Genomic DNA, 23,911 nt, shown 5'->3' with positions numbered 1-23,911 from the left:
TTAAAGAGATTTTTTATTTCCTTTAATTTTTTTTAAAAAAGAAAAAAAAAATTAACAAGACTACCAAGTCAGGACGAAGAGAATGGTAATAACAAAAGACATTTTGTTTACGTCACAGCTATAAATTGTTTGTCCTTGCATCCACATATGGAGTATCCCCACAACCCCTCCCTCTCCCACCCCAACCCCCTTCCCAACAAAAGAGCAAAATGAATCTATACACAAATCTATAGTCAAATCTGTTCCTCAAGTGCTTTGGGGGTGGAAAAAAGGAAAAACGGGAGGAAATCAGATGAAGGGGCAATTGGAGAGGAGAAATGGAAGGCCCAATAAAGCACATGGCAGGAAAGGGATTTGGGGGAGGGGGGGTGGCAACCCCTACCAACACCGCTGTACCTCTCCATTGGTTAACAAAAACGCTCAATGAAATTTACAAGAAAATCCCTCTTCCATGAGCTCATACACACTCACACCCACCCACAATGCCAAACAGGAATGAAAGTTGAGAAAGAGAAGTCAAATCATCTTTCTGTTCTCCAATACATACGGTTCCTTATGACACTCAACCATTTAACACAACCGAGGGGCAAAAACCTTTATTTACAGTGTGTATGTGAGAATGATATCCAGAGACAGAGGTTGGAAAAAAAAAACAAAAACAAACAAACATTATTTGGCAGTGCAGGTGAGGAGGTGTGTGTCTGCGCGCACATGTGTGTGTAATTTAATGCCGCCTCTTTTTCTTGCTGCTGGGGGGTGGGGCTGCTGACCGGCCCTTCCTCTTCCTGTTAGTAGTGGTGGTGGTGGTGTCTTCATCCTCATAGTGACTCTCTCTGTCAGCTAAATGGAGAGTACGCAAGGTCAAAGGTGCAGAGGTAAGTAATGCAGTGCAATGCAAAGAGGAAAACGTTTCATCCAACCTTTTCTTGCCTCTTCTTCCAGTTCGTCCCAGTCTTTGCCACTCTCTTCTTCACTACCCAGAGAGGCACTGTAGTCTAATAAAGTGAAAGATGAAAAAAAGGTATGGTACAGACGAGCAGGAAATTATAAATGTTATATATCAAATAAAGCACAACTATAAGGAAATAAAAGTAGGAGCATGGTTAGTTTCGAATTACTAGAGTCCTCGGTCTCTGATGAGTAATCTTCATCACTGTCCTCCTCCTCTTCTTCCTCTTCATCGGCTGAAGGGTTGAATGTCTCATCCTCCATCTCGGACTCAGAGTCTTCCTCTCCGCCACTCCCCTACAAACAGAAGCACACGTTGGTCCAAACGGCCTGTGGCCACCACAGATCGGATGGAAGCATCCGACTCCTGCCATCACAGTGAAGACGTAGCCCACGTGAACTAACCAGCTTTGTGAAATCATTTTCCTTCAGAACGTTTCAAGTTCAAAACTACAACTGTTTGAATAAATGTTTACAGACACTTCATAAAATACTGAAATTTTAATCGAAAAATATTTTTGAATATTCCAAGATAATGCTGACCCCCGCAGGTCAAAAATTGTTTAAAAGTAAACATTTTCCTTTTTAAAAACACTGGAATGACTGGGTGGTGGGGAAGAGAATGCTGATTCGATGAGGAACAAACACCTGATGGACAAAACGGTGAATTAAACAAGTCGAAGTAGACTTGTTGGCCGTGCATAATTCTCAAAGAAACACGTACACCAAGATATTAACCACCAAAGAGATTCCAAAATCCACTAGTACCAGTACTGCCAGGCTCTACTGAGGCTATTTCCATATTCTGTTATATTCCTACTCATTCTGCTGTAATCCAATTCTTTTCCAAATGTTTTTCTTAAATGGACAAGCCACTGATAAGCAGCCTCTCACCTCACTCTCGGGATCAAGGAAGGACCAGCCACCCTGCTCAAAAAAGCCCTCAGGATCGTCCACGATGGTTTTCATGATCTTGGTCCAGTTCAGGGACTGAACACCCTCCGTGTACTTGATGTCACACGAGCTGGAAATGTGTAACAACGTGAGTGAGGAGTCATGGCTGGTGGGGTCAGCCCCCCCGTGCAGCTACCTGCCTTACTTTGAGGGTTTATAAGCACTTATTACATATCAATGTTAAATATCAACAACCAAAAAAAAAAAAAAATCAGTGTTTTGCTGCAGAGCATGAGGATATGCGATTCTGAAGCTACAGACTGAAACGTTGGCTTTAGATGACGAGCTGGACGTACTTGAGCCACTCCTTGATCGGGTCGAGTGAGTTGACGGGCACGGCATTGATCATCGTCACCTTCTTGTTGTAGTCCTTGTAGACTATGACCACATCGAAGTTCTTCAGGTGGAACTGGACACGCTCGAAATGGACCAGCTCAACTTCATCCAGCGTGACAACAAAAGGGGGCTAGAGAGGAGATATGGGAGAAAGAGTTGGGAGAGCTGAAACAGATGCACTTTTAGCGACAGCCACTAGGGGGTGTCTATGGATCTGCGCTCTTGCACTCACCCACTCCGTTACGTTGCAGAGCGCACTAGACGTCGGCTGCAGTAGGCAGGTGCTCCTGTAGGGGGCGCCCTGGAATCTACAAAGTCAAGTACGGAACTTACAAAAGAGGTCCCATGCTTTGTACTGTAATGTTCACAAGCAAGGGAATTGGAAGAAATAAAAGGTAAGACCAGCTTCACGGAGGTGGCTCGTTTTGCTCCGTTTTGGCTGCTTTCTCCTCACCCCAGGTCTCGGAAGGGGACCTCAAACTCCAGCTCCTCCTTGGTGAGGGTCTCCACCTTCTCAATGAAGTTCTTGAAGGCCGACTTGAGCTTGTGCCTCATCTCACGCTCCATCTGCTCAGCGTAGAGGTCGTCCCGGTCGTGCATGTGCTGGTGCTTGCCCAAGTCCGTTGTGATCTCGCCCACCTCCGTGTAGAACTGCACGTCCGTGTGCCGCTTCTTCCCGAACATGATGGCGTTCTGCAAGCAGGGAAGTGGTTCAAAAGAAAAGATGTAAGAACGTTTCATACAAAACCAAACCTTTACATTTCAGGGTACGTCTTGTTGCCAGATACACAATTTCAGCACCAAACAGACAGCACGCAAGCGCACCTTGAGGTGGAAGTGCAGCACGATGATCATCTCTCCGTCACACGGCTGGAAAATGGCGTGCTTGATGTTGTTGTAGAGGATGTCCACCTTGTCGCCACGCACGGACGTGAAACGGAAACCTACGGACAAACAGAAGGCGTGTTGTGGCCCGACGGACTGAAGGGAGAAACCTGGCTAAGAGCCTGGCCCCTTCCCCTTTACTACAGGACTCAGCATCTTCTCCATGCCTGAGCGTAGCACACAGTAGTGTCCAACAGTATCAGGATGGCAGCTGAGGCAGACATTTCTACAAACTAGCTGAAAAGTGCAGTCGCTGAAGCGCTCTCACATCAAGGAGTAACTCCCCAAGTCAAACCCAATGTCTCCCCTGCAACACACTTACATTTTCAGAAAATTCATTCATTTATCTACCGGCATGGGCACACCTAGTGTGGCGCTGCCAAAACAGTGATTCTCCCACAGTTATCTGACTAAAACTCATCGTGGACCCCGGCTGAGCAACCCTTTGTATAGAAGCAGCCGTCCTTCAGCCAAACTCCACAAAAAGCAGCCACCAGTGGCCCGAGTGGAGTAACCTATATATAATAAGAAACCTTGGTTACCGAGTGGGTAACCTATAGCAATAAGGAACCTTGGTTACGGGCTTTTGGAAGCGTGTAGGCGGCAGCCCCGTCTCCCGCCCCTCACCGTTGGTGTGCGCCTCCAGGGAGCCCTGCATCCTCTTCTGGGCGATGTTGGGCCGGATGTAGAGGTCCTTCAGCTTGGGGTTGCTACGGTTCAGGTTGATGACCAGCGAGTCCTGCTTCACAATGCCTTCCTTCTCCTTCTCCTCCGCCTCACGCGTCTTGTAGCGCTTCTGTACCTCCTTGATGATGCGGAAGGCGTTCTGCAGGTTGGTCGACGGCACCGACGGGTCGCCGGGGGTCTTGAGGTTGGAGGCGCGGTACGTGCTGCGGGGAGAGGTCACGGATGAGCCGGATCAGCACACGAGACATTACGCATGAACCACAGCTACAGAGCTCCGTGAAGGGAGGGACACTCACATCTCTTTGACGAACGTGGCCTCGGGGTTGGGGAAGATGTTGCCCTCATGTCTCCCCAGCGAGCTGCCCGGCACGAAGAAGTTTATTCTCAGGTAGGTGTAGTCTCCTTCCACCGACATGCTGATGTTCTACACACACACACACACACACACACACACACACACACACACACACACACACACACACACACCCCAACAGTGGTTTTTCAGTGCTGGAACGCAACGCTGAACCTTGCCACTTGTTTCAATGATGATCGGGGTGCCATGTTACCTTAACGGTGGCGATGTGGAAGGGTGTGGCTATGCCGAACACGGGCATGATGACCGTCTCGTACTTCTTGTCGATGTAGAGCTTCATGTCCCGAATGTCCTTCTCGCGGGGCATCTGGGAGACGTTCTTGTAGGACACGTTGGACTTTCTGGCCCTGCGAAGTACAGGTCAGCTGTTTATGCTCCTGCACCATCCATTTCAAACGTTGTTTAATCAAGGACACACATGCCTCTAGCTTTACTGAATGTTACAGCAGCTACATATAAATAATGAAAATAATTTATGATTCAAGCAGCCCCCCCCCCACAGATTTCATTTCATCTGATCGAAGGTTTACTCATTACTCCTGCTGCCTGATGCCGCCTTACTTCTGGATCTGCTGTTCACCCTTTTGTTCAGTCAGACGCCGCTTGGCTTCTTCGTTCATCTGATTGGCCAGTTCCCTCTGGTGCGCCCGCCTCTTCTCTTCAGCAGTCATCTCATTCTAACAAATTTGATTAAAAAATAATTTTTTTTAAAAGCGTCAGTTCTGTTCAGTCACACCATAACTGCATTTCTACACAAGCTTGTACGCTAGGATCAACACGTCACATAACCTACCCTGGTCCTGTCGGCCAGGAGGGCGGCACGAGCGCCTTTACCCAGAAGCTCCTCTGCATTATCGTCATCCTCATCTTCGTCATCCTCATCATCATTCTTAACAGAGAGACAGATGCATTCAGGACCATATTCATATACGGCAGTGGTCCTAGTCAGCACATGGGTGCATATGTGTGCGCACACACACACACACACACACACCTTGAGGAAGATTCCAACATTCTTTATCTTCTTTTTCACTGGCGTTAGTATGGTGGCAGGGTCCTCCTGTGAGAGACACGGAGATATCACGTTTTTAAGGCATGTATCTGTACGGGTGCACAGACACTAATATGTTAAGATGCGTGCACATCCTTCACCTCATTGATCAGAACGGAGTCTCCTATGAAGAGAGCGTACTTCTTCTGCTCCTCCTTCTTCCCCTCGCTGTTCACCAAGTCAGCAAACCCCAGACTCACGCTCAACACCATACCTACACACAGCACAAACTCATGCTTAACACCATACCTAACTCACGCTCAACACCATACCTACACACAGCACAAACTCATGCTTAACACCATACCTAACTCACGCTCAACACCATACCTACACACAGCACAGACTCACGCTCAACACCATACCTACACACAGCACAGACTCACGCTTAACACCATACCTAACTCACGCTCAACACCATACCTACACACAGCACAGACTCATGCTTAACACCCTACCTACACACAGCACAGACTCACGCTCAACACCATACCTACACACAGCACAGACTCACGCTTAACACCATACCTACACACAGCACAGACTCATGCTTAACACCATACCTAACTCACGCTCAACACCATACCTACACACAGCACAGACTCATGCTTAACACCATACCTACACACAGCACAGACTCACGCTCAACACCATACCTACACACAGCACAGACTCACGCTTAACACCATACCTACACACAGCACAGACTCACGCTCAACACCATACCTACACACAGCACAGACTCACGCTCAACACCATACCTACACACAGCACAGACTCATGCTTAACACCATACCTAACTCACGCTCAACACCATACCTACACACAGCACAGACTCATGCTTAACACCATACCTAACTCACGCTCAACACCATACCTACACACAGCACAGACTCATGCTTAACACCATACCTAACTCACGCTCAACACCATACCTACACACAGCACAGACTCATGCTTAACACCCTACCTACACACAGCACAGACTCACGCTCAACACCATACCTACACACAGCACAGACTCACGCTTAACACCATACCTACACACAGCACAGACTCATGCTTAACACCATACCTAACTCACGCTCAACACCATACCTACACACAGCACAGACTCATGCTTAACACCATACCTACACACAGCACAGACTCACGCTCAACACCATACCTACACACAGCACAGACTCACGCTCAACACCATACCTACACACAGCACAGACTCACGCTCAACACCATACCTACACACAGCACAGACTCACGCTCAACACCATACCTACACACAGCACAGACTCACGCTCAACACCATACCTACACACAGCACAGACTCATGCTTAACACCATACCTAACTCACGCTCAACACCATACCTACACACAGCACAGACTCATGCTTAACACCATACCTAACTCACGCTCAACACCATACCTACACACAGCACAGACTCATGCTTAACACCATACCTAACTCACGCTCAACACCATACATACACACAGCACAGACTCATGCTTAACACCATACCTAACTCACGCTCAACACCATACCTACACACAGCACAGACTCATGCTTAACACCATACCTAACTCACGCTCAACACCATACCTACACACAGCACAGACTCATGCTTAACACCATACCTAACTCACGCTCAACACCATACCTACACACAGCACAGACTCATGCTTAACACCATACCTAACTCACGCTCAACACCATACCTACACACAGCAGACTCGCGCGCAACACCATACCTAACTCACGCTCAACACAATACCTACACACAGCACAAACTCATGCTTAACACCATACCTAACTCACGCTCAACACCATACCTACACACAGCACTCACGCTCAACACCATACCTACACACAGCACAGACTCATGCTTAACACCATACCTAACTCACGCTCAACACCATACCTACACACAGCAGACTCGCGCGCAACACCATACCTAACTCACGCTCAACACCATACCTACACACAGCAGACTGACGCTCAACACCATGCTTACACATAACCAGCGCACACCACACACACACTTCTAGCACACAGCTTGCTCCAAGAGACACTCCACAGTCACAGCAAACGAAAGTATCATGACTGTTGTGTAAGCTACCACAGATGAAAGAGCTAGCAACTTTCAACCCAAGCAGCATTCTCAAAGAGATATGTGAAATCAGTGAGGGTGTGTTCTCACCTTTCTTCAGCTTGTACTGGTTTTTAGTATTCAGTACCAGGGAGCCCTCCCTAAACTCGATCCCCATGGCAAACCTGAAACATGCACCACACTACATCTAAAAACAGGCCCGTGTTTGTGCATGCACACAACACCAACAATGAATAAGTGGGGACTGCATGAAGCTGCAGTGTGCGTGTGTGCTGAACTCACCCCAGGTTTTTCGTCAGCTTGCTAACTAGCTCTGGTTTCTCCTTCTTGGCATAGTCCATGACGGCATTGTACGCGTCGCAGATCTTGACGCCTACACGTTTACACAAGAGTGGATCACTACAACAGCATCCCAGTCAGTCATCAATCATTCTCTAGAAACGCTTGACACAGGTCTGCCCCCGCAGAGATATGCTCACCGTGTTTGAGCTCCTTCAGCAGCTCCTCCTCCACCTGCAGGAGGAAGTTGTAATTGTCTTGCATTTCCTGTGGTGGGTCCACCATGAGGGTGCGTACCAGGTTGGAGCAGTAGGACTTGTAGCGGATGCCCATTGCACACGTTATTGCGCCGAAGTGCATGTGGTTTTTGTCACTGGGTGAGAGCACATGAGAGATGAGAGATGTATGCAGTTCTATTAAACAGGGGTTTAAAGACCAAACTTTGCTAAATATAACACACACTAAAGACTGAATTCTGAATATTTCAATCCCGTGGTATACTTCCAAAAGTTACAAAAATATGACAAACAAAAACCATAAAACAGACCTCTACACAGTTAGCCAAAAGGTCCTGGTGTCTCAGCTGCTCACCTGACCACGCTGAATTTGAGGCTGTAGTTGCCACCGCTCTGAATGATTGGAGGGTAGCACATCTCCACAGTAGAAGGGTCAACACCACTCAGATACTTCCTGTCCTCAATCGCCTTCTCCACAGACTCCGCCAGACGGCTGTGTTTCACTTTCTGTTAAAACAGTTTGCTTTTTGAATTTCCAACCGTTGTAATGGTTCCTCGTCAGGAGTGTGGGTGTGTGCTCTCTCCTCACCTCATCAGCGTCCACTATCTCCATGACCCTCTCCTTGAAGAACTTCGTGAAGACGTCGCTGGTGATCGTGGCGGCTTTTTTCATCAAGGCCAGCTCGCCATCCTCTTTCACGGCCATCGTGTATGCCACGACCGCGCTGATGTCCACCTGACACACAGAAAGCCATAGTACACGGTGTGCAAAAATAATACTCTGTTCCTACACTACCCCCCCCCCCCCCCCCCCCACCACACACACACACACACACACACACACACACACACCTTCTCCAGGCCCTCCGCTGTGATCATGTCATTCCAGCTCTTCATGTACTCTCCAGGGAATTTGTCCTTGATAAAGACACCTACTGCCTTTCCTGCTTTACTGCCACGGACTGCCTCAATCATCTTCTCAAAGTTAGCCTTATTGCTCTCGTTCTGGGAGAGAGTGAAAAGGGCACAGCAGTTCCAGAGAGAGAATCTTATCTTGCTGTTGATTCACAAACTGTTTATTCACACTTATTTTATGGCTATTAATAATGTATTATGATAAACCTGGCAGGATGTGCTCAAATTTGAGTTTCATGAACTATGGAAACTTCTAGTGGTGTCACATATTAACTGTCAATTTAACTGCAATTTATTTTTCAGCAAATCCAGAAGTTATCAGAACCATAAAATTTGGCGAGTGAGGTTTCTGACAGCAGAATGAGAGATTGTTAAAAAGGTCTACTGAAGCTCTAGCGTACTCACCTTCTCTCTGACCAAGAGAGTTATGGGTGGGATTCCATTAGCGTTCTCATTGCCCTTGGTAATGGCCACCTGTTTAAGGAACTCTATTTTCTTCTTGCTGGCCAAGAAAATGATCTTGGTTTCACAAAACACCATGATGGTGTCAGTCAACTCATAACCAAACAGCCATGTCTGTATGTGCGAAAGAGACATTTATTGTAAAACACAGTTGTGTGAACACATGCAAAACTAATGGCTGTTTAAACAATCTATGAAACGTCTGAGTTCAGATGTGCGGTTGCAAACCAGATCACTTTACCTGGAGTGCAGTGGATTTGGCGTACACGATTTCCTCATCTACACCAACAGACACCACGATGGCGTCAACCTTACCAAACTCATCTTCACCTTTCTGTGAAACAAAGTGCACAACAATAAGAAAACCGCACACATATACATACAAAACAGGACTCTTTCAGAACAGACGTAAAAATTAAACAATCTTGCACGACCAATTGTATTAACAAGTTATACCCATTAGATTTGTAGTTAGCTAGCTAGCATTAGCAAACGTGAAGCTGAAAGCAATCTTGTGTCTGAAGAACACAACCCGTCTGACACTTCTACAGATTTTGGTGGATTTGGCATATTAAACAGTAAAGCGTTAAAGTTTTCGATCCAGACCAAAGCCCCAACACACCAAACTTTGCAACTAAGCAAGGTCGCTAACTCTTTAGCTGGCTAGCCACTGTAAACTTTTACACCTCAGGAAATGCATTAGATGGCTAGCTAGCTAGCTAGGCTAACTAAAACCCGACGTGTCACAACAACTCAATATAGTTCAACTAGAGTCCACGTTCAACCAACAGCGCGGTCTAGAAACACACTCAAGTGTGAACGTTAACAGGGAAAAGACCAACACAAGTGTGAACTCTGAAGGTGGCCGGACAGCTAATCACGCGCTGTGGCTAAAGCTAGCGTCCCCCTGACAACGCGCTAACGTTAGCTAGCGGCTAACTGTCGTGCTAAACCACCGCGTTTGGGTCGCTGTGGTGCTTTGGTTGTTGTTTTTATTTATTTATATTTTAATATACATTATTTTTGACCAGTTGTGTTAGTCACACGGCATTAAAACGTTACAAGTAATCGCGCACTTGTCTGGGTGTAGCTCGGAGTGCGATACGTAACGGTTCAATGTGAATCAGCGCCCCGAGGAGGCGACGGAGGCCCCGGCGACGCACCGCGATTCTCCCGCGGCCACACGGCCGCTACGCACCTCACAAACGCGGACACGCCGCGGCGAACGGTCGCGCTCAGGAACACGAGGTGTACGCCTCCCGCCCGAGACACGTCCCCACGACCCTCCGGCGCTCCACGCACTCACCTTCCAGTTCCCGTACAGTCGTTTGATCCGGCGGTAATACGCCTCTTTGTCCAGGTTCACCGCCATGTCGATTCTCGGGCTCCTCTAAACTCCAGGTCCCGGCTTCGGTGCAGGCCGCAGGACTCGAGCACGCACTTCCACGCCTCTGCGACCGCTGTGGACGCCCGCGACGCCTGCTTTACCCCGACCTACGACCGCCTTCCTGCCCTTTGTAAACGCTAGCTAGGTTTCCCATAAACCAAATTAAAGAACATATGAAATTGGTATTACCCCCCACACGCTAACAGTTCTTATTAAAAACACCGCTCGTCTTTAATTAAAACTGTTATTTTCTCGAATATGTCGCTTTTTTCCTTCTTTTTCAAACACTAATATTAAAACGGGGTGTCTGTTGCTACATAATTACATACATTCCGCCAAATGCGCATGTATTTGTGTGCAGCACAGCCACGCACACAGGACCGTGATAATTACACGCCGTCTCCCCTCCCCCTCCTTCCCGCCCTCCCGCCGTTCACGGCTCCCACAACCGCTCCGTTCGCATCTTTTTATTTTAAGCCTGCCTAACGTACACCGTTATTGTCCGATAGCGGCTCTGACGTCAATGTTCAGACTACTGTGGTTGACTTTAGGTGTTTATTTGTTTTTTTTAACACAAAATGTAATTACGGACAAGTGTTTACAGAGTTTGCCCGCATCTGCACGAAGTAAAAAAAAGCACAGAACAGTGAATTAAGCTGCTGCGCTCTTTGTTCCTTCAAAGACAGCGCCGCCAACCACTCCAGTGCCGCTCTGCAACACAGATCATAACTCCCCAACTCCTCCTCCACTTCACCATGCGCTCATTTCCCGCCTTCCTGCCATTTCCCGCCAACCCTTGTCATTTAAAATGGTTTACTCGGCGCGAAGAGGATGTAGCGGATGCCCCGACCACGTGGGGCTCTAGCGTAGATCCATCAAAACGTGTGCCTGTGCCAGAGCCGGAGTGGCTAATCGGGAGATTCGGGAGGATTCCCGATGGGCCGGCTCATGCCAATCTCTAGTTTGGGCCGATTGGGAGGGAAATATAAATTTGGGCCGGATTTGGGCATGAAACTCCCGGGCTGAAAAAGTGGCCCACTCCGGTCCTGGCCTGTGCTGTCACGGCGTTACCTACTACCCGCCTATCTGAAGTACGGTACGTCTTTAACCATTTCGAAAGATAAAGTAGAAGAAATATACTGAAAATATCAGAAGACCTCGTAAACACGAGTTATCTTTTGGATGTGTACAGTAAAACTGTAACGACCAAACGCAAATCAGTTCGGGTGCAGTCAACAAACAATGAAATGTTACACAAACACGAATACAAAATAAATCCTTAACGTAACTTGAGAAAAAATAATTGCTGGTTCACATTCCATTCCTGTAGCAGTGGTTCTGAAACCTTTTACACCGCATACTAACTCAGAAAACATTTGGCTCCGTCACCATAAGGATAGACACTATATACACACGGACACACGTTTTCAATACACCATCGTTCGAGGACCGCTGTTCCGAGGTGTATTTGAGAACAAGTATCCGTTTAAAAATGTCTGTATTTTACATGCAACAGAAAACAACTTAGTTCACACCTCAAACATGACAAGTCTACAAAGATGGTCTTAAGATCAGCACCTTATTCAAAAAAGACTTGGGCGATTTAATCAATGTAATACTGCTATCTTCATAGTTCCCACTTTGTCTACCCAAATCTTTGATCCCATAAAGCAAAATACAAAAACACAAATGACTTGTCCTTGAAGTTTAATAAACATTAAACTGTATATGTGACAGTTATTAACCACCAAAAAGACAAGTTTTGTAACAGCAAATGCAGGTACTGTGCACTTTGGTCCCCCAACAACACTGTTTAATGTCTGCAAAACAAGGAACAAATTCAATCCTGAAGTAAAATATTGATTTTGTTCCAATATCAATACAGTATATTTAAAAACTTCATGTAGAATTTTTTAAAATATTGTATTTGCCTAATTTTCTAGATTATTAGTTCATAAAGTTAAATGTGTCTTATTGTGACTGTGTTGCTGTATCTTAAAACGTTTTCCAAAGGACAGCAATAGTCTCTTTACATATATGGGCAGAAGCACAGAAAGCTGTACATAATGTTAACAGAATATGAATACCTAGTCTACTGGTGAAGCCTGGCATTATAGACTACTTACTAAGGTCTCTGTACAACAAGTCTGTTAGCTTAAGAGGTGATTTTATTTCATGTCACGGACAATAACAAAACATGCATGCGCGCAAATACACATGTGCGAGCACACACACACACACACACACACACACACGCACACACACACACGCACACACACACACACACACTTATCTTAGCCTGTTCTTATCCTTCCCATCCCCTCAAATAATAGAAGTAAACTCCAACCTAAAACAAATGGAGACATGACAACTACACGTTTTAGAAAAATCAAGTTTCAATTTAAAAATAACTCCCCTTTTTATAATTTTAGCCAGTGTCTCTCGTGTATATATTTATATATATATAACTGATTTGTGCAACCCAAAGTTAGTGCCATCTTAAATGCATGTGAGGACCTTTATTTTGGTTTTATGTTCAAGCCTCTAATCATGGTTCCTCTGCCTGTCCCCACTGTCAAGTAGTCAAGGGTTTTCTTTTCATAATCGTGAAGGAAAAACAAAACTAACATAGTTTCTGCCAATGACACGTGATCAAATTTAGGACATTGAACTCAAACGACAAATTAATAATTAGTTCCCAAACAATTTCACATAGTACTCATGTCACATTCAATTTCATTTTGTATCCATCACCTTCAAAACCTCTTACTCATTTCACATCAACTGCAAGACCTTGTATTTGTCCACAAAGTTAAAAAAATTTCAAGGATTTTTAAGGCCCATGGGACCACTGTCCTGACTTCTGTTAAACTGCTTTCAATACCCAGCCTCACCGTTAAATCTCACTGTAGTGCTTAAAGGGATGGTTTAACCAAACGCCTAGTTCATTAGCTGACCTTAGAGCTTATATCTCATCAGTCACATTTGTTTTACTGGTTGAACTATCCCTTTAATTTCATGCTCACGCATAGTGTTTGTTTTCAAACAAGCGAGAGAACCAAAGACTTGCGCTGCTGGAAGCTGGCAGTGATGAACAATGCCCAGCACTGTGCCGGTTAGATTCTCTTTTTCAAGGTTCTCGCAATATGTCTAATACATGCCAGACAACTCCTCCAACTGGCCCTCCCTCTCTTGGTCTTGTTGAAACAGGTTCTAAGTGACGGTGGTGGAGTTCTGTCCTCTGATTACACACCAGGCCATGAACACGTCCCTGTTGGAGAAAGACGTACAATCACTGGTTGTCAAATTGCATGGGCACAATGGAAGGACAAAATTACAGAGGGAAACAAAAACAATGAAAAACAATTATGGAGTCAACAGCATGCAGCACATTGCGTTTTTGGGATGGCGCAGATTAATCGCCTATGAACGAAATGCTGTGTATGAGGCGAGGGTCCTGTTCAGGGGCGCCCCCTACCTGCAGTGGGTGGCCACACACTCGTTGCTGCAATACTCGCGGTCCCAGTCTTTGCTCTCGATCGGTGGGTTGTTGCAGCCTGCGCGCACGCACACGGCAGGGCCAGACACCGGAGCCACCTCAGACCCTGGGGAGCCGTTCAGCTCCACCTCCATCTGAGAGCGAGAAGAGAAAGAAATGAGACAAAGAGAGAAATGAGAATCAGAGAGAAAAAGGTGAATTAAATTATCTATTGTATACAGCTGTAGAAAGTTTTAGGAGAAGGTTAATATGTTGATATGTGGATTGTGTTTTAGTTATGTCTTTTGCTGGCTTACTCCTTCTTCTCCTTCTGTTGTGACTATAGCAGTGGACTGCGCCATCTCCACAGCCAAGGCGGGGGAAGACGACACCGATGCCTCCCCCTCCGTTGTCACAATGATGGGTGTGGCCATTTCTGTTTGCACAGAGGCGGGGACGATCTTGATTTGCAAAGGTGGCGGAGGCGCCGTGGCCATGGTGGCAGGGACCTGACCGGCAGCACCACCGCCGCGGGGCTTGGCCTGCAGAGGGGGCGGGGCAGCGGAGTGTACCATTTGCTGAAGGCGCGGGGGAGGAGGAGTGTTCTGCATCTGCTGCAGGGGAGGCGGCAGGCGGGCCGAGGAGGCGGGTCCTGCTGTGGTCAGGACCTGCTGTTTGGCTATGACTATCTTGGTGACGGTGGGCGGAGACTGCGTGGGGGCGGGGACAGCGGCTGGCTTGTGGGCGCCAGTGCGTGAGCGCGTGGTGACCTGCGGCAGGTCGAGGATGATGTTGGAGGTGCAGATGTTGGTGATGGTGTTATTGTCAGGAGCATGTTGGGGGATGCGACTAGAGCGCGTGGGCGGCGCTGGCTCAGGTACAGCCATGGCAACAGTGGGAGGGGCAGGCGGTGAAGGGGGTGTGTCCAACACCTCAATGGTGGGCTGTGGGAGATACAAATAAGAGACTGTTAATCAACCAGTTGCAAAGTAGGCAAGCATCAACAATATGATTGGCTGGTTATGTTACCTGAGAGAGCAGATTGGCTCTGTAAGCTGCCAGGGCTTTAAGGTACTCCTTCTTAGCTGCTTCAGTCTTCCTCTTGTAAACCTGAAGCATAAACATAATGTGTTCTTACAATTAGGTTACAGGAATCTCAGTGTGTCAGTGAAGCTTAGTATGTGTTCACGTATTTGACAAAAGTCACTTCCAAGACAAGTTGATAAGTCCATTTAAACTTTAAATAACCACTTGGAAAATATCAATAGTTAGAAAATGCCACACACCATTATGAAAGCTCCTGTAAAATGAAAGAGTTTAACTGTTGCACTGTTAAGAAGCCAAATACACCATGTAGTTGTTATTATAAATGCAATGACCAGAGATATTTTAACAACAAATATGCATTCAGATATGGGGCTGTACCTGTTTTTGCTCTTCCCCCAGACTGTCCCACATTGAGGCTACGATCTTGGACACTTCTCCAAAAGTGGCATTAGGGTTCTGGCCCTTAATGGCCGCTTGCGTATCTCTGAAGAACAAGGCATATGCAGACACGGGCTTCTGAGGCTCATTGGGGTCTTTCTTCTTCTTCCCTTTCTTTGCTCCTCCACCAACAGCCACACCTTTCCGAGCCAAAGTGGGTGGGGCCACAGCTGAGGAGGCAGTGGGCTGCTCTGCGAGGGATGGGGACAGGGAGATGACGCCAGGAGAGACAGACAGGGAGACTGGGGAGTCCACCAGCACACTCTTCTGAGCCAGAGGGTAGACAGAGCAGGGGAGTGGGGGGCGGAGAAGGGGAGAGGAGGGGGTGGAGATTAGGAAAGATGAAGGTTGGGTGGAGGTATGAAGGAAGGAGAGATTAGTTTCCATAACATTGTGGGACTTTTCTGAGCATGCACTATTTCTAGAAAACTGTAATGTCACTGGTGAATTACCACTTTTTAGTCTAGGTTTTGGAATTATATTGCTCAGGAAAACTAGTCCTTTAGGATGCATCATTAGTCTCTAAAATAAAAAAACTAAGCAATGGCCTGTCTTGCAATGTACTATATAAATCAACAATGGAAAACAAACAAAAATGACTAAGGAATGCAAAGCAATACAGATACTACCTGGGAACTCATCAAATGCCATGTAGTGATGCGCAATGTGTATATGCCAAGTACAAGAGTTCTAAATACATATGTAGCACTGCATTAAGAATACCTGCAGCAAATATGAATGCCCTGTGATTTGTATAACAATTTGAAGTCTGTCAATAAAGCTTTCAGTTCTATACCGATGATTAAATTCCCCTTAAAGATCTCTATAAAGGTTTATAATTGCATCACAATTACATTATTTTCCACAATACTTGAAAAGGTTGCAAAGACTCACTCTTCTGAAGTCGTCCATGTCATCATCCTGCAGAGAGTCGGAAGGTGAGCCGGTGGCAGACAGTGGTTGGTCAGGTGACTGTGAGCGTGGAAGAATAGTCCCGCCCCCCAGACTGAGCCCCAGCTGGGCACTGAGCTCTGACTGGTCAATGGTGGTCAACTGATTGTGGCCCAGGAGACCATGGTTCATATCCGTCAGTGGAACGTCAATGGTCATTGGGGAGGAGTTACTGAACTGAGAGCCAATAGGGTGTCCAATATCCTGAAACAGGTCAAAGACGATTTTCACGTGGCTTTAGGATCATGTTTCTCATCTATGACAATTAACTGACCTACATAATCTGTGCATAATCAGTAAACGCAAACTACGCCTGTGGCCCTACATGTCTGCCCATTCTTCCATCTCGACCTCACCATTCCCAGAGTAGATCCAAGCATGGGCCCCCCTCCCTGCTGACTCATGAGGCTCAGGTGCTCCAGGCCCTGCGTTGGTGGGTTCACAAAGGTTGAAGCAAAGGAGGGGTCATCCCCTTCCACAACAGCGTTGCCAGGGACACCAGAAGAGGGGCCGCCATCGCCCAGCTCTCCGAAGTGGGACACCACATCTGAGACGCTGAGGGCGGAGTCAGGGTCCAGTGAAATGGGCGGGATCTCAAACTCCTCATCGCCCAGACTGGGTGTGTGGAAAGTCTGCAGGAGGAAGATTAATTGACGATAAATTAAAGGAATGCATAAAGAAAGCTAGTAGCTTTTCATTAGTATATGAGATAATGAGCCAATTACTTGCTTTGCTTCAATAGAGTCATGAGTGATTAGGTTGTCGTTCTACAAGCATACTAATTCGAATTCGTCTCATTAAGTCGAATTTATCCTGAACGTGGAATGACATCAACGCGGACTTAAAAGACACAAAGCATTCTGTACGCAAAGCACTTCAGGGCCCTGTATTGAAGCAGATGCATTGAGAGGGGAGTAGTACCTCAGAGGAGGACAGGAAAGGATGACCTTCCCCACTGATGGCCAAGTAGTTGTCGCTTCCTCCGGGGAACTGCAAAAAAACCCCAAAACATATAGTGAGAGTAGGGAAAGAAAGGAAGAAACAAAAATACTGTCACATATGTATGCAAAGAATGCATTTTCATTAATGGCTCAATTACAAACAAGCACAGTAAAAGAAAAACACATTACACATGACAAATGACAGAGCACATTATGCAAAACCAGCAGCCCTTATTTCCATCTAAAAGACGTCAGTGATCACCTTTTGAACAGTATCAAATCCATTAAACGCCTGAGGATCCAGAAACTCCGGATCTCCTGGTTGCCCAGTTCCGTCAGTCAAATCAGAGTAAAAATTTAGATCCATTTTTATTCCAGCTTTACAAATCCTAAACCTCAGTAAACCGAACAACGTACAGCAATCGTGTAAATGAAGCCTGAACCAGACCGGTTGTCTCAATATAACGACGACGCGGTCGTAAAAAAATCTCCAGTTAAGATTTCCAGTTCACCGCGGGCCTTCGCTGGAAGCAAATCCCTCAGACTTGCCCCCATACCAAAAATAACTGCCCCACTAGCCAGCGACCCCCCCCAGCTCAAGCCTCGGCTCCCTCTACCCCGCACGCCTGACGCATACTGCGGTGGTGCTAAGCTAGCTGGCTACACGGACACGCAGAGCAACGAGGCAACCTGCGCCGATTTGAATGACAGTCCCGTGGAAAAGGCGGCCGACGTGGTCGCCGACTGTCCGCTGCTCCTTGCCACGTTCAGAAATACGCAGACTACAAACGCGATTGCGAAATGAACGTGAGCGGAGGGCGGAAAATAGATCGATAGAGATTCAAAACCAGCTGGTTGTCAATACGCTCGGTCACATCACGGCCGTTTATCTGTGATCCTTTAACTCCTGTACGCGTGCGACAGGCATCTCAGTCGAGTCAGAGTTATGGATTTGGACCTCATGATGCTGGAACAGCGAGGGGCCACCTGCGTCTCTTAACATTTAACCTGTTTAAACAGTGTTTCGTCACTAAATGTAAATTATAACAATTGCATCCACATATAACCGTTCTCCTAACAATGTACTTGGCATATAGTGTAAACATAATTAATAATACGAGTTATATTTTCAAAACCACCATGGCACCCTATCAGCAACTAGTGAAATGGCTCTAACGTGGCCTGGTAGGGTTATTCATCACTAACAAAAATGCCAAAAGGAAAAACAAAAGACATGATATGTCGGTAATCGAAGTGAGTTTGAATTCAGTGGTACACAAACGTCACTGAGATGGCACAACACTAAATGTTAAAGATTTTAAGAAAGTGGAAGGGCAATCACACTATATTATTGCTGGTCATTTATCCAAGGGAAAACTCTGAATCTGGATTTTGCAACTTAATGTCAGGCACTGTAATAATTTTACAATTATCTGGGCATTTCTACTCAATGCCCATACTTCCAGAACTTACACGTGTGTAAAGAACTTGGCTTTATCTTTACTGATTATTCGTTCTTTTAAAATGAAAAATATACCAGCTCAATGTATTAATCGACTGTAATGGTTTTCTTTTTGAAAATCTATTTACAGTTACACGATCTTCGTTAATACACATTTATAAGAAATACTACATCCCCACTTAAAACAATGTAACGTTTCAGCAGTGAAAGTTACTCAAGCATACAATCTGTTTAAGACACTTTCTTTGGCGCGTAGTTTGAGAGTAAATGGCTGGATACAGCTTTCTGGATATCGAGCACACAAGTGTAAAACTAAATGCGAGATACGCGTGAGATTTTGACAATTTCCCAGGCAAGAAATATAGCAATTGCTAGACAGCCATCACCAAGAACGACGCTTAGTGGCTAGCTTTGCTAGAAGCATCCATCAAAGTAGCAAGATAAAAATGTCACCTGACAAAAATAGTGAAAATGTGGCTTGGGGGTGGTCATTTTAATCCAGTCAACCGGTAAATGTTGAGAAAATAGTGTTCTGTATGTAAATTATGTAATTAGCTACTTTCCTATACAGAAAGGCATTCATTTTTGTTAGCTGCTAACAGTCGTTAGCTAGCTGTAGTTAGGATAACTACAACAAGGAAGTTGCTTCGTGTGGTGGTCGGGGTTGGTGGCTTTTCATCTATTTAGTGGACAATAGGGCTGTAAAGTGTGAATTAACAGGTAGGGGTGGACAAGATACCACAAAGATGAACTATTTACACTGAGTAACTTTCAGCTTATCTTCTTACCTCCATACTCGCCCTGAAAACGACACCGTTTCTGTTTCTGCCTTGTGACTTCGATCAAAGCGAATTCTCACAAAAAAACAAAAAAAAGCCCCACTCACAACATGGCACCGGCTTCCGGATTCCGTCCGAAAGCGGAAATTACGCAAACAAACTTCCGGCGGCGTTGCCGGGGCTGCCAAACATCGATCACCTAACCAAGCAAATAAAGCAGAGATCATACGAATCCATATTTATTTTGTCCTTTAGTCAACAAAGGAAATTATGCCTCTAGTCGTTGTAAAATGGACGAGATTATTAGTTTAGGAAAAATGTGTGAACACTTTTTTAAAAGAAAAAAGCATACATGTTCAAATGACTTCTTTCGAAAATCAGTTTATTTTCCATTTGAGACTTATTTTCAGTATTAATGTAGTAAAAAAAAGGAATGATAAAATGTAGATCTTCAGCATCAATTCACAAGCATGGAGGACTGGAAACTGCACAGCTCCGCACATAAAAAAAATAATGAGGCAAGCATTTTTTGATTAACAAAATCTCTTGCCATCAAAAGCCAACAAACACAAGCACACATGGAAAAGCAAGGAGAGCCGGAATTACAGTGCAATGGCTGACAGCACACAGAGGCTGCTTGAAGAAAAAAAAACAAAACCTCAAGCACACATCAGAGCAGACATGTATTTAAAAAATTGCATATACGCACACCCACACTTTGTTTCTCTCTCTCTCACTCTCTCTCACTCTCTCTCTCTCTCACACACACTCACACACAGATGCAAACATGCAAACATGCTGTCAGCCTAGACAACAATTAGCACTAAAACAGCATGCTGAAACATGGGTCTCTAAGAGTGCAACAGCGCCTGCTTCATATTGCTACGAAACTGTTACCCTTATTCCACAGAGCATCCAAACACACCAAAAACACAAAAATTAAATGGATGTTAGCTGAAAACAACATTTCAACTAACAATGATCCATCGTTCAATCTGCAACACAACTCTTCAAACAAAGATGGCCAAGTCTAACACTAACACACACATTCAAGGTCCATTATCAACCAGAACAACCCCTGAGTCAGGCCATGGAACACACCCATTGTCCAATCGTGTGATACAAGTGTGTGCATGTTTCAATGTGTTCAAGGTTTTTCATTAATTGGTCCGACACATGCCTCTCCTTCCCACGATCAGTTTCTAGTAGAACTTATCTGCTCCACAGCCATGGAATACACATAAGTACACCAACACAAACTAATAGCCCAATCTCTCCTCCACTCCCATCACTGATCATTACTAAAATAGGGACAGCTGCTGACAATCTTGTTGGTGTTGATTGGATGCTGATGAAAAATGGCTGATAGTGGGAGGGGCTTGGTGGAGTGGCTGATGCATTTTTCAGACACGACCAGGTAATGACGTCATCCATACTTTGTTCCAAACAGTTCTTTGTGACTCCCCCAAAAAACCCACTAAGAAACACTTCCCTTTGTATCTTCTTTGTTGCTATTGGATGCTATGCGGGCATTGCATTTCCATTGGCCATCAGGAATAGATGGTAATGACCTCACTTCCTCCACCCCTAACCAATAGGACACGCTCTAAGCCCTCTGTTAGAACCTCCAAAAATTCCATGTCTGCATTTCAGTCAAGGACAGTGATTATTGCTTTCTTGAAAAAATACACAAAACGAAATCTAGCAATAACTTGGCAAGATATTATAATAATACATAATCAATATAGGTTACATTCTACAGAGGTTTATTTTAGCAGAGAAGCTTTGAGTGAAAGGATACAGTTTTCGTCCCCGTCAGGGTTCCTGGGAGGCCCTGGCATGTTCAGCAGGACCAGCCGAGCATCATGGGATTTGTTTACGATGACCTCGTTGAGCTTGACTGCTGTGTGCATGCGCCGCACATTGGAATGGTCCCTGCACGTTAAGAAAGTTCAAAAGTCACTGAGACCAAAAAGTGCATGTGCGTGTTTGCTGGGTTTCTTTTTTGCCACGTATATTTGCATGTGTAACGATGTACAGGACATAATCGTGGTCCGTGCGCATGTATGTGGGACTCACGGCCGGATGCTCAGCATGTCTCTGAAGCCTTCAGGTGTGCTGCAGCCAGACGGGATGTGTGCCTGAGCACGAAGTTCAAGGGCTTTGTCTTTAGTCCAAGTCATGTGGACACGTCGGTGCTCTGAGGCCCCACCCATCTTGTCGGCCCCACCCACCCCATCTGTATCGTCATCGTCGTCTGAGCCGATGCTCGTCAAGCGCAACATGGAGTTCCTGTCCTTCACCAGCTGCGCCTGTGGGCAGGAGGATGCAAAGACACACAGATGTGCGCACACAGCCGCAGAAAACAACCGGTCAGACTTAGTGACGGTCTAACCATGTTAACCCCCCTTTTCTTCTTTTGTCTTTCATACCATTGTACTCAAAGTTGGATAAATACGCCCTCCTCCACTCCATGCCAACCCCAGCAAGCTTTTATGGACTGTTCCCTGTTTTTTTCTACTGCTTTTACTACATCATCAATCTTTTTCAATTATGTGCTCTCTCTCTCTCTCTCTCTCTCTCTCTCTCTCTCTCTCTCTCTCTCTCTCTCTCTCTCTCTCTGTGGTATTTCTGGGCTTGGTACTGAATGTTATTGTCACCATGCTGAAAGACAACACCACCTCAAACACTCACACACTCTAGCTAACACTTAAGCAGCTAGGTGGGGAAAAACTACTACGGCCACTAGCTGAAGTTCAGAACTTACATCATCAAAACTCCATCGGACTCGCTTAAGATGGCGCTTATGTTAAACAGAGAAGCTCACATTAAAAATACACATCATGGGTAATGCAACGCTAGGTACAGTAACACAGACAGCTATCGCTAACCACAGCGCCTCCCCCATCTCATCCACACACACACACACACACACACACACACACACACACACACACACACACACACACCCAGCCTACCTCTCTCTCTCTGTCTGATTTGGACAGACGCATTTGCCGGAGCATCTGTGACCGCTGTTCCATCATTAGAGTTCTTTCATATGTATATGCACTGATATCACTGTCATGCTGAGGGGGGAGATAGAGAGATTTTAGTTTGGTTCTGATATTCAATTAGAGTGGCCAGTCTCTTAAATTCCTAAAGGTCTCGCCATTCCTGCCCTTCCTACCATCTCCACCACCTCCACCTCAGCCTCTATGCGCAGGTGGTACAGGAAGGTGGCCAGGTCCTTCTTCATCTGAATTGAATTGTCCTCCATCTGAGCCACTGTGAAGATACGCATCGCGCACTTGCGCCACACCTGATACACACACACACACACACACACACACACACACACACACACACACACACACACAAAGCTATTAATGCAGGTTGTTAAAGCATAGCTAGATCAACCTAGTTAACATTTCAGAGCTGGCTAACCTCCCTGCTCTGACCTGTTTCGACTCATTAGCTCATTATCAAAAGATTTAGTTGGATCAAGCAGGTTAAAACAAGTGTGGCACTAAACTGCAATGGCATGTCTCTCAATGAGTTGAAAACTGCCCCTCCTGTGTTAATTATTAGACAGCTGGAAACCCAGTATTTATTTATTTATTTGTTTGTTTGGTTGTTTATTTCTCAGAGTGTGGAGGGAAATTAAGCTGTGGGATTTGAGTGGGATGGGATTTAATTTGCTGTAGGATTTAAATTGCTATGGGATCTGAGTGGCTGTGGGAATTGAGTTGCTGTAGGGTTTAAATTGCTGTAGGATTTAAGTGTTTGCAGGATTTAAGTTGCTGTGGAATTTGAGTGGCTGTGGGATTTGAGTGGCTGTGGGATTTGAGTAGCTGTGGGATTTGAGTAGCTGTGGGATTTGAGTGGCTGTGGGATTTGAGTGGCTGTGGGATTTGAGTGGCTGTGGGATTTGAGTGGCTGTGGGATTTGAGTGGCTGTGGGATTTGAGTGGCTGTGTCGAACCTTGTGCTGGCGCAGCAGGAAGGGCAGCAGCATCAGCATGCCGCCATCATGCACAATCCACCACACGTCGATGGTGCCCTCCGTGCAGGGCTCACTGTTGCTGGGGAACAGCGAGATGTTCTTGGGCACCAGCAGGGCGAGGTGAGCTGCCGTGGTCACGCGGACCGTGTCTGTGGGACAGAGAGGGCACGTTACTATCACGCACACAGCCTACG

At 45.9% G+C, this 23,911-nt stretch overlaps 3 protein-coding genes across 7 annotated transcripts in view; all 3 read right to left on the bottom strand.

The window, feature by feature from the left end:
- Nucleotides 1-19: 19 nt before the first annotated feature.
- On the bottom strand, nt 20-11,028 carry supt16h (SPT16 homolog, facilitates chromatin remodeling subunit). The gene is made up of 24 exons (XM_076990634.1): nt 10,539-11,028; nt 9,474-9,566; nt 9,176-9,346; nt 8,708-8,860; nt 8,445-8,591; nt 8,211-8,362; nt 7,820-7,992; nt 7,623-7,713; nt 7,431-7,504; nt 5,336-5,448; nt 5,178-5,243; nt 4,977-5,072; nt 4,745-4,860; nt 4,377-4,530; nt 4,107-4,234; nt 3,751-4,013; nt 3,064-3,182; nt 2,693-2,931; nt 2,471-2,546; nt 2,199-2,368; nt 1,843-1,972; nt 1,119-1,245; nt 921-995; nt 20-840 (listed from the first exon to the last, which is right to left on the bottom strand). The coding sequence occupies exons 1-24, from the start codon at nt 10,602-10,604 to the stop codon at nt 725-727; spliced, it is 3,108 nt and encodes a 1,035-aa protein (XP_076846749.1). The 5' UTR covers nt 10,605-11,028; the 3' UTR covers nt 20-724.
- Nucleotides 11,029-12,309: 1,281 nt separating this feature from the next.
- Nucleotides 12,310-19,867, bottom strand: tox4b (TOX high mobility group box family member 4 b). Of its 3 annotated transcripts, none has more exons than XM_076990638.1 (9): nt 19,725-19,867; nt 17,455-17,523; nt 16,890-17,165; nt 16,477-16,737; nt 15,523-15,849; nt 15,127-15,207; nt 14,415-15,041; nt 14,098-14,252; nt 12,310-13,890 (listed from the first exon to the last, which is right to left on the bottom strand). In XM_076990638.1, exons 1-9 carry the CDS (start codon nt 19,728-19,730, stop codon nt 13,833-13,835), a joined length of 1,860 nt encoding a protein of 619 aa, XP_076846753.1. In that variant the 5' UTR covers nt 19,731-19,867; the 3' UTR covers nt 12,310-13,832. The 3 variants fall into 3 exon arrangements, with proteins under 3 accessions (XP_076846753.1, XP_076846751.1, XP_076846752.1); XM_076990636.1 differs by lacking the exon at nt 19,725-19,867 and adding an exon at nt 17,737-18,423; XM_076990637.1 differs by lacking the exon at nt 19,725-19,867 and adding an exon at nt 17,737-18,416 and having other exon boundaries at nt 15,523-15,846.
- Nucleotides 19,868-20,440: 573 nt separating this feature from the next.
- The window catches only part of slc12a6 (solute carrier family 12 member 6), a 15,739-nt gene continuing 12,268 nt past the window's right edge, over nt 20,441-23,911 (bottom strand). For all 3 annotated transcript variants that reach the window (XM_076990732.1, XM_076990733.1, XM_076990734.1), the window contains exons 20-25: nt 23,697-23,866; nt 22,903-23,034; nt 22,694-22,801; nt 21,795-22,027; nt 21,517-21,650; nt 20,441-21,357 (exon numbers count right to left, since the gene is read on the bottom strand). In XM_076990732.1, the coding sequence (XP_076846847.1) occupies nt 21,266-21,357; nt 21,517-21,650; nt 21,795-22,027; nt 22,694-22,801; nt 22,903-23,034; nt 23,697-23,866 (869 nt within the window). In that variant the 3' untranslated portion in view covers nt 20,441-21,265. The remainder of the gene's footprint in view (nt 21,358-21,516; nt 21,651-21,794; nt 22,028-22,693; nt 22,802-22,902; nt 23,035-23,696; nt 23,867-23,911) is intronic.

This window comes from Brachyhypopomus gauderio, unplaced genomic scaffold, assembly GCF_052324685.1.
Source record: "Brachyhypopomus gauderio isolate BG-103 unplaced genomic scaffold, BGAUD_0.2 sc77, whole genome shotgun sequence".
NCBI classification, from domain to species: domain Eukaryota; kingdom Metazoa; phylum Chordata; class Actinopteri; order Gymnotiformes; family Hypopomidae; genus Brachyhypopomus; species Brachyhypopomus gauderio.
Note: the sequence above shows the minus strand (reverse complement) of the source record. Positions and strands in the feature narration are given on the sequence as shown.